Here is a 15,247-nt window from a genome sequence, read left to right as displayed (position 1 = left end):
ATTCTCACTGCTATTTGCGCTTGACATTTTCCCCACTTGCCCAGAGTGTCTCTCATGCCCGCAGTAATCTCACAATAGTCAGAATTTCTGTATGGACAATGACTCAACGGAAGACTCAACTAAGTAAAGTACCAAGGAAAAGAAAAGCTCAGTGAGATCAAAATCCTTATTTGTTTGTGGGTTTTGTTGCCCATACTTTGTTTTCTGCATTCTGCTGTGGCTTGTGCCAACAGAAAATTAATACACAGTCTCTGGCTGTTTCAGGGATTGCTCAGAATCCCTCACCTGGCTCAAATATGTGCACCATCTTCAACAACCTCCAGAGAAAACAATGAAAGTATCTCTGTGCTTGGCACTGGTGAAATATCATGCCATTTTTTCTTAAATTAGAAATACAATTTTCACCATTTATCTCCCAACACGATGAAAAAAAAAGATGAGAAAAAGCCATTTACCTCTACTTCACACGCATATTCCGATCCATCCAGGAGCGTCACTTTGCATTGCATATTTTTCGGTTTCTTGACGATCTTTAGAGGAGACTTGGAAAGTTTGCTAGATGAAGATTTTTGAGAGAGCTTGTCGTCCTCTAGCTGCTGATATTCCAACTGTTTTGCACTCGCAGCAGCAAATTCCTGTTCTTTTTCTGTAGCCTATAAAGAGAATAGACAGATACTTTTTGAAATAAGATAAACCAATCATGCCCTGCAGTTCACTGAACATGCTGCCCCCAAGCATTTAAGTGAGCCTTTTTTGGGGCTTGGACAAGAAAGCCCCTGATGCAGGACAGAGTCTTTACTGAAAATATTTCCCATATTCCTTCCAGTCCTTCCTTCTCCCTCCAAAATGTAAAGAATTGAAGAAGGGGCATTCATGAAAATGTTTTAAGGCTTCTACTTTTTCCACAGGTACAAAATCCCACTTGCAGTTCCTGTACTTGTTTTTTTGTGTTTTGGAAGTACTGAGTAATCAGTAAATTTTGTTGATGAACAGATACTCCTACACTTTCTTGATATTACTTTGAAGTCCTGTACCTGTTAAATAATACGATGTTTCCATGGTGTCATACAGAATAGAAAAACACCATCAAGTTTGCACTATTTTTGCTGTCAGTGGGAAAACAGTCCCTAAATGAGAGCATGTGTCCCACCCCCCCCCAAACAGCGTGAATTCATAGGGGGATGCTGACATCCCTGGGAGAGTGAAAGGCTCCTCAAGCACCCAAGCAAAGGGTTAAGAAAACATGACAGAAGTAAGGGACCAAACAACTTTAATGTGCAGCCAGCTGGCTAAATGGACAGGATGAGAGGATGAATTTTGCTCTCTGCTGATGCCCAATAAGTCTCTCAAGCTGGAGAGAAGTAGGTGCTATTTGGAAGACAAATATACGGTGGGGAAGAGGGGCAAGAAGCTACCATGGCTGCTTTTGCTTGGGTTTATCTGAGGGTCAGGCCATTTGAATTTCCCGTGATGCAGCACAGCCCCCAGTCCTCTCCACAGCTCTAGATGAAAGCCAGAACAGCTCTACAGCATTTCACCCTTCCTAGCAACCGCACTGTGCTGCAGTCATTACCGTTCTCATCAGTTATATCCCTGATAGACTCTAAACAAAACCTCAACAGGAGTGCAGTAATACCTCAGCTAAAGCTTAAGTAAAATAAAAACATCTTTCTGTTATCTCACTACAAGGCAAAAAAACCCCAACCTGCTCTGGCTCTGAATTATTTCAGTGTAATAAGCAACAAGCATTAGTGGAAATATATTGTAAATTAATCCTGCAAGTCTGTTTCCATTCATTGTATATAATAAACCTTCATGAGAATGGAGCAAATCCATCCAAAGGCTTTAAGCTGCTTTGAGACCAGAACAATGTTGCATCATATAACCTGAAACAACACTGTACTTCTAATCACGGGGTACTGTCCCTGAGTGATTTAATAAAAACAAGCTTTAAGTTTCTCCTCTGCCTTCTGACAATGGGGGAAAGGACAATTTGGAGCTGGCTGTGATCCCTACAGTGTTAGCTGCCACCAAAGCCCAGCAGATTACAAAGAGGTATGGCAAGACCTCACATTCCACCTCTCCCTGCAAGGAGGACACAGCGATGGCCTCCTGGGCATTCCTGGATGGGGACACTGGAAAAGAGTGGGGCTTAAAAGACAAAAAGGCAAGAGCTTCTTTCAAAATCTATTGCCTCTCCTGAGCCATGAATGTTCTTCCTCAGGAGCAGCCTAGCACCAGACATCTCTTCTCCCATCTAGCTGCAGCACAAGCGGAATTCCTCCTTCCAGCAGCTGGACATCAGCTCTGTACCTGGATGTCAAGGTCTTCACATACCTTGAAAACTAGTGGGAGATGAAGGCACAGTGTATGCAAGTGGATCAGCTGTTTGCTGAGCATTTAACACTCACAACAGCTGCGATGAAGAGGGAGAGTCCCGCTGGGCTCACAGCAAGGCTTGAGGCCAGCTAGCCTTCTACCACATCTGCAGCCAGCTGGCAATTGGTCCAGCCTCATGCAAGGAGAAATAAACAACACTGAAGATGCCTCCTGCTTGGGCCTCTGTGCAGAGCTGCTCTGCTGCTGGTGGGCAGAGGGGCTGTGATGATTTCTGCATGTTTTGTCAAAAGAAATCTGCCAGGAAAGGTGCACGTGCATATATGTTGATAAAAAGTAATTTCAGTGATGGGGAAAAATGCACTGTCTTACCCAGTGGCTCATTACACTTCTAATGTGAGGGTTAGCCCTGTGCTCCAACAAAAAACAACCAACAAAATACCCCAGCACGGAACAAATCTCTTTCAAGAAAACAGAAAAGCTGCTTGAGAAAAAAATCCACAACAAGGACACCCCCCATCCATTTAAACCTTAGAACCATACTCAGCCTGCAAGCAATTTATGTGAATCCCAATGGACTAGTCATTATTTTCCTTCATAAAGACAGTCAGTATATCAAGAGTACTGCAGAGTTTTGCTTATTTATAAATATTAAAAAAATATTAGGTTATTTTGTTTGTTAAGGTTCCCATCTACATTAAGATCAGGGGAATGTGTCTAGGTTAAAATCATACAAAAGGTTTTCCTCTCATTTTTCTGGAGAACAAAACATGCCAAGAACTATTAGAGAAGATTCCCCCAAACTATACTGACATGTTCAGGCATTGAGGTACTTTCAGACTGTATTAAGTCTCTTCTTCCTAAAGAAATCTGACATCCTGGAGTCCAGGAAAAAAAAGAAGGCCAGTGAAAGACCCATGTACACGGTGAATTGTTTTTCACTCTGCAAGCTCAGATTCATTTTCTCCTAAATACTTCTCCAAGGTATTTCTGCACTGTTTCCTGGTGTGGCTTTTTTTTTTTTTTTTCTGTAGTGTCTGTGCTCTGTTTTTGCAGTATTTTTAAGTACTATGGACTAAATACTAATGCAGCACAAGTTGCTTCAGGATTTGCATTTTTGAGCATAATCTCTCTCATGTATGACACAGTATGTTCATTCAAGCCCTTCTAAAGCTGGACCTCTTCTCAAAGGATGCCCTTGGAGCCATGGGATTCAGCAATAAAGATCTTGGATGCTTTGCAGCTTCTCACTGGGGTATGAAGTGATATTGCCACACTTGCAAAACACATTAATCCCATCTACTTATGGTAGTTGATCAGAAACTTTGATGCCCGACCTTGTGTGATGCCACCTTTTTTCTTCCAAAGAGACAGGAAGGCAGGCAGAAAGTGAGGGATAGGAAGTGACCTGATAGGAAGGACTCATTTTTCTCATACCTGTTAATCTCAATATGAAAAGGTTTTCACCTACATTGAAATGTTGAGGGGTTTTATGCGCATAGGATGACAAAGAAAAGTTACTGTCATGGATTGGTAACTTAAATCTTCCTTCCCAAGGATCTCTCATAGAAGTAAGAGCAAAAATCCACTCTCTCACTGCAATTATGGACAGCAATAGGGAGAATAAGATCCTTCAGTTTCTGGCTTTTTAATGACACTATTGCAAACAAAATTTGTCCCTTAGTGCTACATTTAAATGTTCCTTTCCTGAGATACAAACACTTAAGGCACTACAACATACACTGGACCAATCAGTGCAGCTGGTCTTGGCAGTCTGCTTACAGCATGGACATTTGGATTCAGTCTGGTAATCTCAGCAGGAAGGTGTCACATATCCCTTTCAGTAACCCAGTTCTTCTGTCTTGCCTTCTACAAAATCCAGCTCACTGGTGATCTTTGGAAAGAAGGGGATCATGCAGCCCACGAGAGCACCCCACACCTCTAAACACACGTGGACAGTCTAGGTATCTAAATTAGTTCGGGTATTTTGTGTGTGTGTGGTTATTTTGGAGTTGGGCTTATTTTGTTGTTTGGGGTTTTTTGTTGCCGTTGGTGTTGTTTATTTGTTTTACATTTTTAATGTGAAAAGAAACTTGAAGTGGAAAGATTACTGAAGATGTCTGGAAAAACATCTATATAAATAATATTTGTTGCAAAGACTGACAGAATTACACTTTTAATCAATGACCAGTTTATTCAACACCTATCTCTTTTGGAGAAGCTTTGCTTCTTTTCCCCAAACTAATTCCAGGAAACTTCTGATCTACTTGAGAGATCAAAATTGCCTTGCCAGCATTGTCTACCCCACCCAAGTAAAAGAAAAGGAGCCCACTTCAAACAGCCAGAATTTTTAAAAGGATGGAGAAGAGGAGGAGCTAGACTGCCTTATTCCACTCTCCAAAGGTAAATGTAATCAGATGAGGGTCATAACCTTATGGAGCTAAAGGAAGAGATTTGCAGGTACCTCATTAATTGTGTGTCACTTACCCATGAAGAAACATGCCTGTTAATCCTATTGGCTGGAAATTATTAACGGAAAGAAGAAAGCAGCTTCTGGAAATTTAATAAGTGCAACAATGAACTAAATGGAAAAGCACGCAATAGCTCTTCTGAAACCTATTACATTAATAGCTCAAGTAATTATAATGTAGTCATTTCAGACCCACGATGAAACTTAAGGGACCACAGATTCTTCATGGCTCACACATCAGACAAGCAAGCATGAAATCAGTGTTCAGCAGGTGTCAAAAGAAATGAACTCTGAAACATTTTCAGCTTCATAAAAACTGACACTGTTTGCTATCTAATGCAAACGCAAGGTCGAAGATGTTTCCTGCTTAGTTAATGAGACTGCCCTCCTGTTTAAGCACTGGGGGCAGAAACGCCTGCTGTGAATTTGAAAACATTCTGCGTGACAACTATTTTACTTTAAACGCGAAAGACCGACCAGCCCAGACCTACAGCACCCCATCAAACACCCTTCCGCACGTATCTGAACATATATTTGCACTCCACGCGTGCCAGGCTGGTTATTTCCTGGGAGCAGTAGGTGGGTACCCAGCCAGTTGCGTGCAGAGAGCGTGTGTACATGGGCTGCCCTACCTGCTCCTTTCTGACGGGCGTGCTGTGCGCTGCCACAGCCGAGAACTGCTCGAGCGCGGTCTGGTGCTCCTCACACGGCGGCTGCTGCGGCTGCTGCGGCTGCTGCTCCTGTGGCTGGGTCTCCGCCGCCCCTTCCTGCGCAGGGCTCTCCTCCTGATCCTGCTCTTTATCCTTGGACTCGGAGTCTGATCCCGATTCTGTAGTCATGGTTGGTTAGTCTGCAAGACAGGGTGAGCAGACCTGCTGAGTACAATCTCACGGCTGTGAATTTGTAAGCTACGCATACAAAAAGAAAGATCAGATGGTTTTAGTCTCAATATCCTTTAAAACTTAAGTGCCTATCACACTGGCCCAACCAGGATCCCTAGGAAAGCATCCCTGGTGCAAAAGACCAGGTCTAAATGCATCTGTTCTCTAGGGAAAAAATATGTTGCCAAAAAATCTTATCCTACATAGTAATACACAGATGTTATAGGACTTACATGCAAATTAAATACAGAATACATAGTTCATAATTCATAGAGGGAGAGTAACACATTGGGCCTTAAATCTAACAAAACCCAGTGGAGTTTGGGTTTCTAAACCATGTGGAAACTTGAAAAATTATATCTTTAGTATGTCCTTTACACTGAAATCAACAGGACCCGAGCATCTGCACTCCCTTTTGGAAATGTATTCAAGTACTTTTGATGCTTGCAAGCAATATATTAGTAGCTGAACTAGATGATCTTAGAGGTCTTTTCCAACCTAAGCAATTTTATGATTCTATACATACTAGAAACATCTGAAATGGGTCCACCAACAACAGTGCAAACATACATTTGCCCTTAAACTCTGTTCTGTCCTTCCCACTTGAGTTCATCTACATTTCTGTCATTTCTTTATAAGTGCTATAGCACCTAAAAGAAAGCATAAAGACTTCCATGAAGTCATTCTAAGTGTTAGATTTCAAATGGAGGGAGTACAACTTCCATTGAATGTGAAAAGTCTATGTTTCTACTTAACTTTTTCCAGTACTAAATCAAAATGAAAATATTAGCAATATTCATTCAAAATTTTAGCTACTTTAATTAAATAGTTTTGTTGCAAATATGTGGTTGGCACCCAATTCTCAAACTAAATACTTGGAAACCCAAACTTTAAAAAAAATACTGTGATTTTTTTTATCAAAACAAGGATTTGAAAAAGCAGACGGTGTCAGTTCAGCAAAGGGAGTGTGCTTTGATGTTTGGTATTCATATGTTCTCAGACCTTACAAACTTACACTTGAATAGTTTGCTACTAAGCAACTTGAAGGCAACCTAGTCTGCTGCAATGTATTCCTGCTAGTCATCAGGATTTCTTTAACCTGGTAGCCATGGCTACTGTGTAATTGTAGGTGATTCCACAAAACATACATCTGCTAACTCATCTGCTAGGAAGTCACTATGAACTCCTAGCATACACTACAATGCTTACTACTAGAAGGAAGTTTATTATAGAATATAAGGAAAGTACAAACCTTTATCTTTTTCATCACTTTAATGTTTGATAAGCTAAATTGGTTGACAGAAAATGTTCCAAATGAGGCCAATTACTATTTTCAAACTCACTTGTGTATTCTGCACTTTCAAGGCTAAGCTCCCCAGTGAATACACGTCTCTGCAGAGCAAAGCAAGTCACAGCATTCAGCCTGCGCTCAGCTCCTGCACTGTGTGTGAGATGGGGGGGTGCCTGTTCCCACCCCCTGCCAGCCAAAACAGCAGGAGAGGGAAGCAGAACTAGAAAGCATACATGGCAGGTTTATGCTTCAGGCCACATTTTCAAGGTACTAACAGGTGACACACGTGTTTAGAAACACATCGTAAATTTCTACACTCAGACTGGCACAACTGTATAAAAAAGCACTTTTTGAAATGTGTTATTCAACAAATTGTCCTTAGCATCTACAAAAAGCAATAATTATCTTGGGTCTTAAAATGTGACAGTGAGAAAGGTGTTCATTTAATCAAACTCCAGCTGTCCATATCTGAGATGGTCACTTTAAATGCAGAGCAGAAAAACAGACGTTTCAGAGAGGGATTCATCTGACCTATTTTAAATTCCTGCTTTAAGCTGTGATAAATCACATACTAGAGCGACTTCAATTTGCTAGGAAGGAAGCCTAAACGAGTTCCTCCAATGCAGATCACTCAAACCCATCCTCCATGTTTAATTCTCCTAAGCCATTCTTTTTTGTATGCCTTAAACATTAAATTGAACAACAATGTTAATCTCTCAGAGTTTTGCTTTACCCATCTGTCAAATCAACACAGAATAAACTATTCTTCATCTGACACTCATTATATTTGCCTTCCTTTAAAAGCACTCAGGTCTCTACAAATGTCTCAAGTTTGCCCACGCCCACCCCCACCCTGTTTTGTACAAGTGCTTGAGGACATGAAATGCAAATTAATCAAATAATTATTGCAGTAAACTCAAACTACGTGCTCAGTTTACTTTTCCAGAATCCATGAATTAGGAAGTTACCAAAACCTAACTTACAGCTACAAAAATCATTGCTCAAACAATATGAAAGAGCACCTATGACCAATACAAAGAGTAATGCATGAAGTTGTAATACTTTTTCCCCCTCGTGATATTACTTAGAGCAGTGCAAATAAAAAGCAACCATCCTACTTGCTGTATGATATATATTTCTCTTTAGAAAGAGGTATTACTCTCTATAGGATCAGATTTCCAGCCAATAATACCCAAAAGTCTGTCTTCTTTCAGCTGCCATCACCATGCCTCTAAAAGTTCGTTTTCACACCTGTGTAGCTTCTTTCCTAATGAACATTTGTATCCAGTCTGTTTGCAAGCATGGAGACAGACATTTAAAATAGCCCCCTAAAACCAGAACTTCATCTAGGATGAGATGTAAAAAGGTTTTACTGTTCCTGCCAGTTATAATTTTGAATCTCAGGGAACAACAAATGAGGTTCTTATATTCTTCTGGGACATTCCTGCATGAAGCATAGCCTTACAATACTGAGTTATTCTTTAGGAGTTCCTGGTTTTCTCTCCAGTTCCATGAGTTCTTGCTGGCTTTAAGAATGCTTTATTAGGAAACTTTGTGTGCTTTATCAAATCTTTCAGCATAAGAGATTTCCTGGATACAATATTACTATCATTAGTCACACAGCAGATGGATTTAATTAACCCAGGGCTGCCCATTTCCAAATGTCTTTATTTCCCCATGCATGCAATGCGTTTAATAACAAACACAGAACAAAATTCTATTCTTCCCACACTCTTCTCTTACAGGTGTAAATAGAAGCAAAGAAAACACATTGCAAATCCCATTTCTTACAAACTCCTCAGATGAGAGTACTGTCAAGATTTATCTCCTTCCATCTGGTGCGGGTTGAAAATACCTAAATTACAAGGCAGGAAACAACATTCCTCTCTCAGTGCAAACCAATAAGTTGTTTTGCCTTCCTCAGCAAACAGCTGCTTATCCACATGAACTCTGACAGCATTTCATTTGTCATAAGTAGCACAACAATCCTCCTAGGAAGAGGTAATTTCACTTATTGAAAGAAATAACAGTAATCTTAAGAAATTTACCGACATAAATATTACTCTACCTTTGTTTGTATGCAGCAAACCTGACAGAATAGCTGGTAGTGCCTAAACATTTATCAAGCACCCAGCTGGCTGAGAATTTCTTATTCTTATTTGGTTATTTACTACAACTGGGTATGTACCAAAGCCATGAGTTCTAATGTGAATTTCAGCACAGGAAGAAAGAAAACACTCAAGTTCCTTAAAATTTTTCTGTTGCTAGCACAGCCTCTGTATCAAATTCCCCTTTCCAGCAAACAGAAAACAAGGCAATGAAGAGAAACTGGGAGCACTACCTTATACAAATGAGGTAATACTGTGTAAGCCAGATGTGTTCTTGGATAGCTACACTTTGGCTTACAACCCAGTATTCCAAAAGATTAGCTGAGTCCAAACTTAACACAGATGCTGCTATAACAGGATAGTCCAAGGCAAAAGTACATTTGGCTGCAGAATGAAAATCAGAATGAAAATTAAGTATTTTGATTAAAGGGAGGAGTGAGGGGGAGAGGAGAAGCCCAAAACTAGCTTCTTTTTATCTACTACTAAAATTTTAAACTAAAAATGTATGTACTGTCAGCAGTGTAAAATAAAGATATCAGTAAAATATTAAAATGTCAGTGTTTTAGTGCTGCTGACAACAGGGAAGGGAGTATAGATATCAATGTACTATCAAAGTATTAAAACACAACTTCAAAAAATCAACATGGCATTCTATAACAATTTTATATATAATGCAACCAAATCACAGAAAATAAATTTTTTCCTACCCTCACACTACACAAAGACATTACATAAGGATTACAAAACCTGCAAATCACTTATGCAAAATCCCTGCATCTTAAAACCTGACGCAACACCTAGACCTTGCTTCCTTCAGCTACCAACCTAATGCAGCTTGGGAGATTCCCATTTCCATTACCAATTACTCACTATAGACTTAGAGAACATAATTTACTTTTCTCCATAAGGGAGCCAAAACCATGTTGTCCTCTGTTCACCTGATCCCCTGCAGCAAGTGACAGCCCCAATCTACTGTATAAATTCACACATTCAAAAACTTGACACTCCACCTCTCGTTTTCAGTGCACAGACTTTCTGTGCTGCATCCACAGAGCAACAAAATTCACAGCTAATTGACAGCAGAGCCCACAGTTTAATTAACACTGCAGTCATTAATAAACCTTTATTTATATATAAATACATGCTAGTGAAAATATCTGCTATAATAAGCAAACAGAAGTCACATTAGACAAGAAATTGCAAATTGATTCTGAATAAATTGTGATGTAATGAGAAAACAAAATTGAACCAAGTATAATTAAATGAACTATACATAGCCACTAACTATTTCCTGTAATGCACGGATTAATGATTTACATTTAAATGCTTCTTTGATCTGATTAATTCTCTTTGTAGAAAGTTCTCCTTTAATTACAGTAATTCTTGAAGATTGTTATAAATCTTTGCAAAGGTCCAAATTTGGAAATTATGTAACAAAATAATGATTCCATACTTCAAAAATAATTTTCTGCATAATGAGAGACATATTTATCCAATAACGATGAGATGCTGATGAGAAGAGCATATGGAGAACAATATTGCTGCAATGAGCAGTGACAAAAATGCCAATATATGTTTCAAGAAAAGAACGCACACCAGTACACCGACTTCTAAGCTTGAAATATAAACTGTTTTCATCAAACTGCCTGAACCTCAGCTCACTTCATTCCAGTTGGGCTCCGTTTTAGGAAAACAATAATTTTCTGTTGATCCTCTTTAATGTGGATGAGTTTCACCCTCACAGGCAGGAGGCACCCAAGCCACAAACACCTGGCACAGGGTCCCCAAGAGTTAAAACCAGCTCTTTCTTGATCCATCACCAGTGCCAGCAGCCCTGCAGAACAGGAAGCCTTGCAGAGGAGGCACTTCCCTGGCCTAACAGTTACTTCAGTGGACATCAACAAGCCAAAGCGACTGCAGAGATGTGTCCTGAATGGACAAGGGTGGGAACAAACCCAAAATGGGCCACTGGATGTCCCCTCCCAACCATATGCTTCTGTCACCTTTCTCATGCTGGCACCAGTGTGACTTTGGGGGCCCGGTGGCTCAGCTGGGAGGGCTAGATCTCCCCAGGATGGAGAGGGGGAAGCAACAGTCCTCCTTTGGGCACTGATGGGTACCCATCTCTCTGACACAGCTGTGGGGCTCCAGCCCAGCAAGTGCAGCCCTTATGCTCAAATGCACCAACACACTGGCTGTGCTGAGAGTTCACTATTGCATCTTAAATGTACACATATAAGCACAAACTCATTAGAGTCAGCACATTAAAAAAAAAAAAACAAAAACAAACCAAACAACAACAACATGAAAATAAAGTCAAAAAAGTAATAAGAAAAGGGGCAAGAGGAAAACCAATGGAGAAAGATGCTAAGCATCCAGATGAGCTGCCATTGTGCCAGCAGAGACTGGATGACTTAACAGGTGTGGTGGCAGAGGACATGGGCCCAAGCACAGCTTCAGGAGGGAAACTGCAGGGAGGGCAGGCAGGTGCTAATAAAAAAAGCTGGTTGGAGGTGTTGCAAGATGTAGCATGATTTAAAATATTTGTTTGGCCTTCTAGGAAGGCACATGATACAGGTATCTTTACAGTTTCCTGACGAAAGGAAAACCAGAGGCAACATCTAAGGAAGGAGTAATGTTATCTGGAAGAGATGGAGAAGGTACCTTAAAACCACCAGACACACCTTTCAAAGGGGACAAAAACAGAACTGCAGACATGAGTTACTTGTCAGGACCCAAGCACACATGCACCCCTTGGCAGCACCACCACAAAATGAAAATACAGCCAAGTGTTTCTGGAGAAACTTCACCTAGAAAGCCTGGGGACAGAAACTGTCAGAAGCTTTGAAAGGACCAGGGAAGGGGAGGAATATATCAAAAAGGGATTGTACACCAAAGCAGAACCAGAGACACATGACTCAGGGATGAACATAAAAGAGAAATGAAGACTAGGATGCCAAGTGACTTAGAATTAACCAAGAGATGTGGCAAACATTGAGAAGAGAGTCTCTATAAATACATGAGAAGGAAAACCAGGCCTGTTACAAAATATAAAAAAGGCTGAATTCTCCAGTGCCTCATTTCACAGCAGCTAGCTGGGACCAGGATAATGGGGGCATATTTCACTTGACACACAGGATGTGCAAGTTCAGGTTGGATAGAGTAAGGGAAAAACAGAGCAAACACATCCATCAGCCAAGTGGTTTCAAGTCAGCAGGAGCACTGAAAATGTCCCTTCAATGCTTGGGCAACCACCATCAATCATCTTTAAACCATTAACCACTGCTATGCAGATGCCAGAGAGGCCAGGTAAGGTCTAAAAGAAATGAAAAGACCAAACACAGCACCCAGTCTTACAAAGGAAAGTGGGAGCAGAAAAGCCAGAATACTTCTAATATCAAAGTTACTGGAGAACACTGCAGAAGGATTTCTAATCCTGTAAAAATAATGAGATTAGGAACAAAACACAACAAATGGCCAACATTAGTGTATCAAAAAGTCATGTCAAACTAGAGTAATGCCTCTCTCACTCTCTCTGACAGGGCATCTGTCCCAGCTGATAAAAAGGAAGTAGAGTAGTACAGATGACAGAGCCTATCTTTAGAAAGGCTTTTAAAACAGCCCCACATGACTTTTTCATGAGTGAACGACAGAAATAGCTTATGTTATCACAAAAAGAAAAAGGAAGGGTGGGGGGGTGTAAAGGTGTACAAGTGATTACAAGAACCCAAACTCTAGCCTACCTAGCCTACAAAGTTATCAGCACCATGATGACAACCTGCAAAAACTTATTGATTTCAGGAATCACGGCTATTTAGGGATCAGTGGAAGACGGGAGAGTGCCTGATCCATGCTCAGTGTCACACTGATGAGACTGGGATCCTCTTCTGGCATCCTCTGGCATCCTCTCCTGACTTAAAGAAGAGCAAAGCAGTCTGAAAGAAAACCATATATGTGCCGAATCTAACTGCATTCCTGTAAGGGTTATGGCAGCAGCAGCACTGGGGACCTCAGAAGAGAAAAATGGTGAGGAAGATGTGGGTTAGGCAGCAGGAATGAAGCAGCATGAGGGTCTGATGAATTTCTGTGGGACATAATGCTGGAGGTGTTCTGCCTTCTGTAGCACCAGGGAGAGGTATACAGCATATTATATTTAAGATTGAGATTCATATTTTTTTGAAAAATACGCATTAAAGAGTGTCAAGAAGGGAGTAGGGAAAACAATTGCAGCTTTCGAAAATGTGACCAGTGGAAAAACATTTAAGGAGCTGGATTTTCTCTGGGAAAATGTTTCCTCTGGGAAAGGGAATAGAAAGAGGGGCTGATAAGAGCCTTGCAATACATTCAAGCTTCTTGCAGACAGAAAGTAATCAAGCATTTGCTAACAGTGGAGCAAGAGCTTGATTGGCATCAAGTGGGATTTAGAGTAGACAGCATATCAACTATAATGACAGTCAAGAAGAGGTTATCTATAGCTGTGTGGAGTCATCATGGGACACTAACATACTGATAAAAAAGCAACAAAATTCTCTGTTTGCAACTTTGTAAAGCATAAGATATTAAGATTTCTTCTATTTTGCTACCCCTTCCACTTTGGTTGGCAACCCTAAATTCACAAAATGCATGTATTCACTTCTGTTTCAGAGCACCTGGATGCACAGGGTAACATTTTTGTCTCCCGGTTACCTTTAATTTCTATGAGTCAATGAAATTACCTGGCTCTGTTTTGTTCTCTGAATGGGGGGGCTTCACAGCAATAAAGCCCAAGATCACTGCCATTTCTGCTGCCCCACTTGCACACAAGGTTTATGAAAAGTCTGTCTGACCAGGTTCCCTGAAAACACCTGATCACCTTCTGGAGGTCATAATACCTAGAGCACCCCAAGGCTACCCTAATTTCTGAAGAGGAGAAGAAAAATCAGGCCATCATAACATGTTTTGGATCACCTTTTTCTGTCCTGCTGATCCAAGCAGTTTTCCCCACGGGCAAACATGGATTTACTAGTGGAAGAAGGGAACTGCATTTTCCCACTGATTTCTCTGTTCAGGCCTCCAGGCATGGGGTGCAGTTGCTGCTGCACCCTTCCCTGAACCCAGAGTGAGGGGTGGCTCTGCCCCCCTCATCTTCCACTGCCAGGATTGATCCACCACCTCCAAAAGCAGCACTGATCACAGCCATTGCCCACCACTCAAGCCAGTTCTTGCAGATGGCTCCTGTCTGGAAGATCTCACGTACACAAGCTGGCAAGCACACACCTCTCTGAGCGTGCTGGGTGTAACTATAGAAATGCACAATTTAACCTAAACCTGACAGTTGTTTTATTCATTAAAAAAACCAAAAGCTGAAACCAGAACTCCTGAGAAATGCAATGAACTGCTGCTTATAACAGACTTCTGCGAAACGTCTGCTCTCAAAAAAAGTTTTAATCCTCTCAAATACTGCATTGCAGGAAGGTAAAGGGAACCAGAAGTAATACACAAACAACTTAGTAAGTCTGTATAGTGAGAAACAACAGGGAATTACAGGAAGGAGGCAGATGTGAGGAGGAGGAGAAGGAAATGAAGAAACCCATAATGAAGAATACAGCAACATCCCACAGATGTTGGTCATGAGAGAATTGCATAGAAACACACCCAACTTCACCCCTCGTTTCCACATTTCACTGAAAAAAATCTTGGCCAAAAAAAAAAAAAAAAAACCTAACAAAAAAACAACCCGCAGCAAAAGTGGTTGTAGTTTGATTACAACCAATTGATAAATACTTCATTCAGAAACTAAAAAGGCAAGAAACAGCCCTGGATGGCACAGGCTGATTTTCTGCAAACAAGTGACTTTGATTACTTGGGTTACATTTACATGAGGTTTTGACCTTTCTAAATTGCTCTGGAGCCAAATGTTCACATGGGGCTCCCTGTGCACCATTCACTATTTAAAAGTTGTATTTAAAGTCACAGAAGCTGAGTGCGCTTCAGGCATCACATCATTAAAGTTCATATTCTCTTATATTGAGCAGAAAATAGAAGCAATTCAAACTTTAAAAAAAAAAAAAAAGAGTTGCACGGGGTTGCTGACACATGGCAGGTGTGCTGCATTATCACACTACCCTCAGGCCAAAATACTGTAACACCTGTGAACAATATTTTTTGTTTCATGCAGTAC

The 15,247-nt window shown here is 40.8% G+C and overlaps 1 protein-coding gene across 26 annotated transcripts in view; it reads right to left on the bottom strand.

The window, feature by feature from the left end:
• Window positions 1-15,247, bottom strand: part of EPB41L3 (erythrocyte membrane protein band 4.1 like 3) — a 143,323-nt gene that overhangs the window by 60,450 nt on the left and 67,626 nt on the right. For 25 of the 26 annotated variants that reach the window (XM_038130114.1, XM_038130119.1, XM_038130112.1 and 22 more), the window contains exons 2-3: window positions 5,440-5,657; window positions 456-653 (exon numbers count right to left, since the gene is read on the bottom strand). In XM_038130114.1, coding sequence (XP_037986042.1) covers window positions 456-653; window positions 5,440-5,646 — 405 coding nt within the window. In that variant the 5' untranslated portion in view covers window positions 5,647-5,657. The remainder of the gene's footprint in view (window positions 1-455; window positions 654-5,439; window positions 5,658-15,247) is intronic. The other variant, XM_038130115.1, reaches the window with a different exon arrangement.

Source organism: Motacilla alba, chromosome 2, assembly GCF_015832195.1.
Source record: "Motacilla alba alba isolate MOTALB_02 chromosome 2, Motacilla_alba_V1.0_pri, whole genome shotgun sequence".
NCBI lineage: Eukaryota > Metazoa > Chordata > Aves > Passeriformes > Motacillidae > Motacilla > Motacilla alba.
This window is presented reverse-complemented; position numbering and strand designations above follow the sequence as displayed.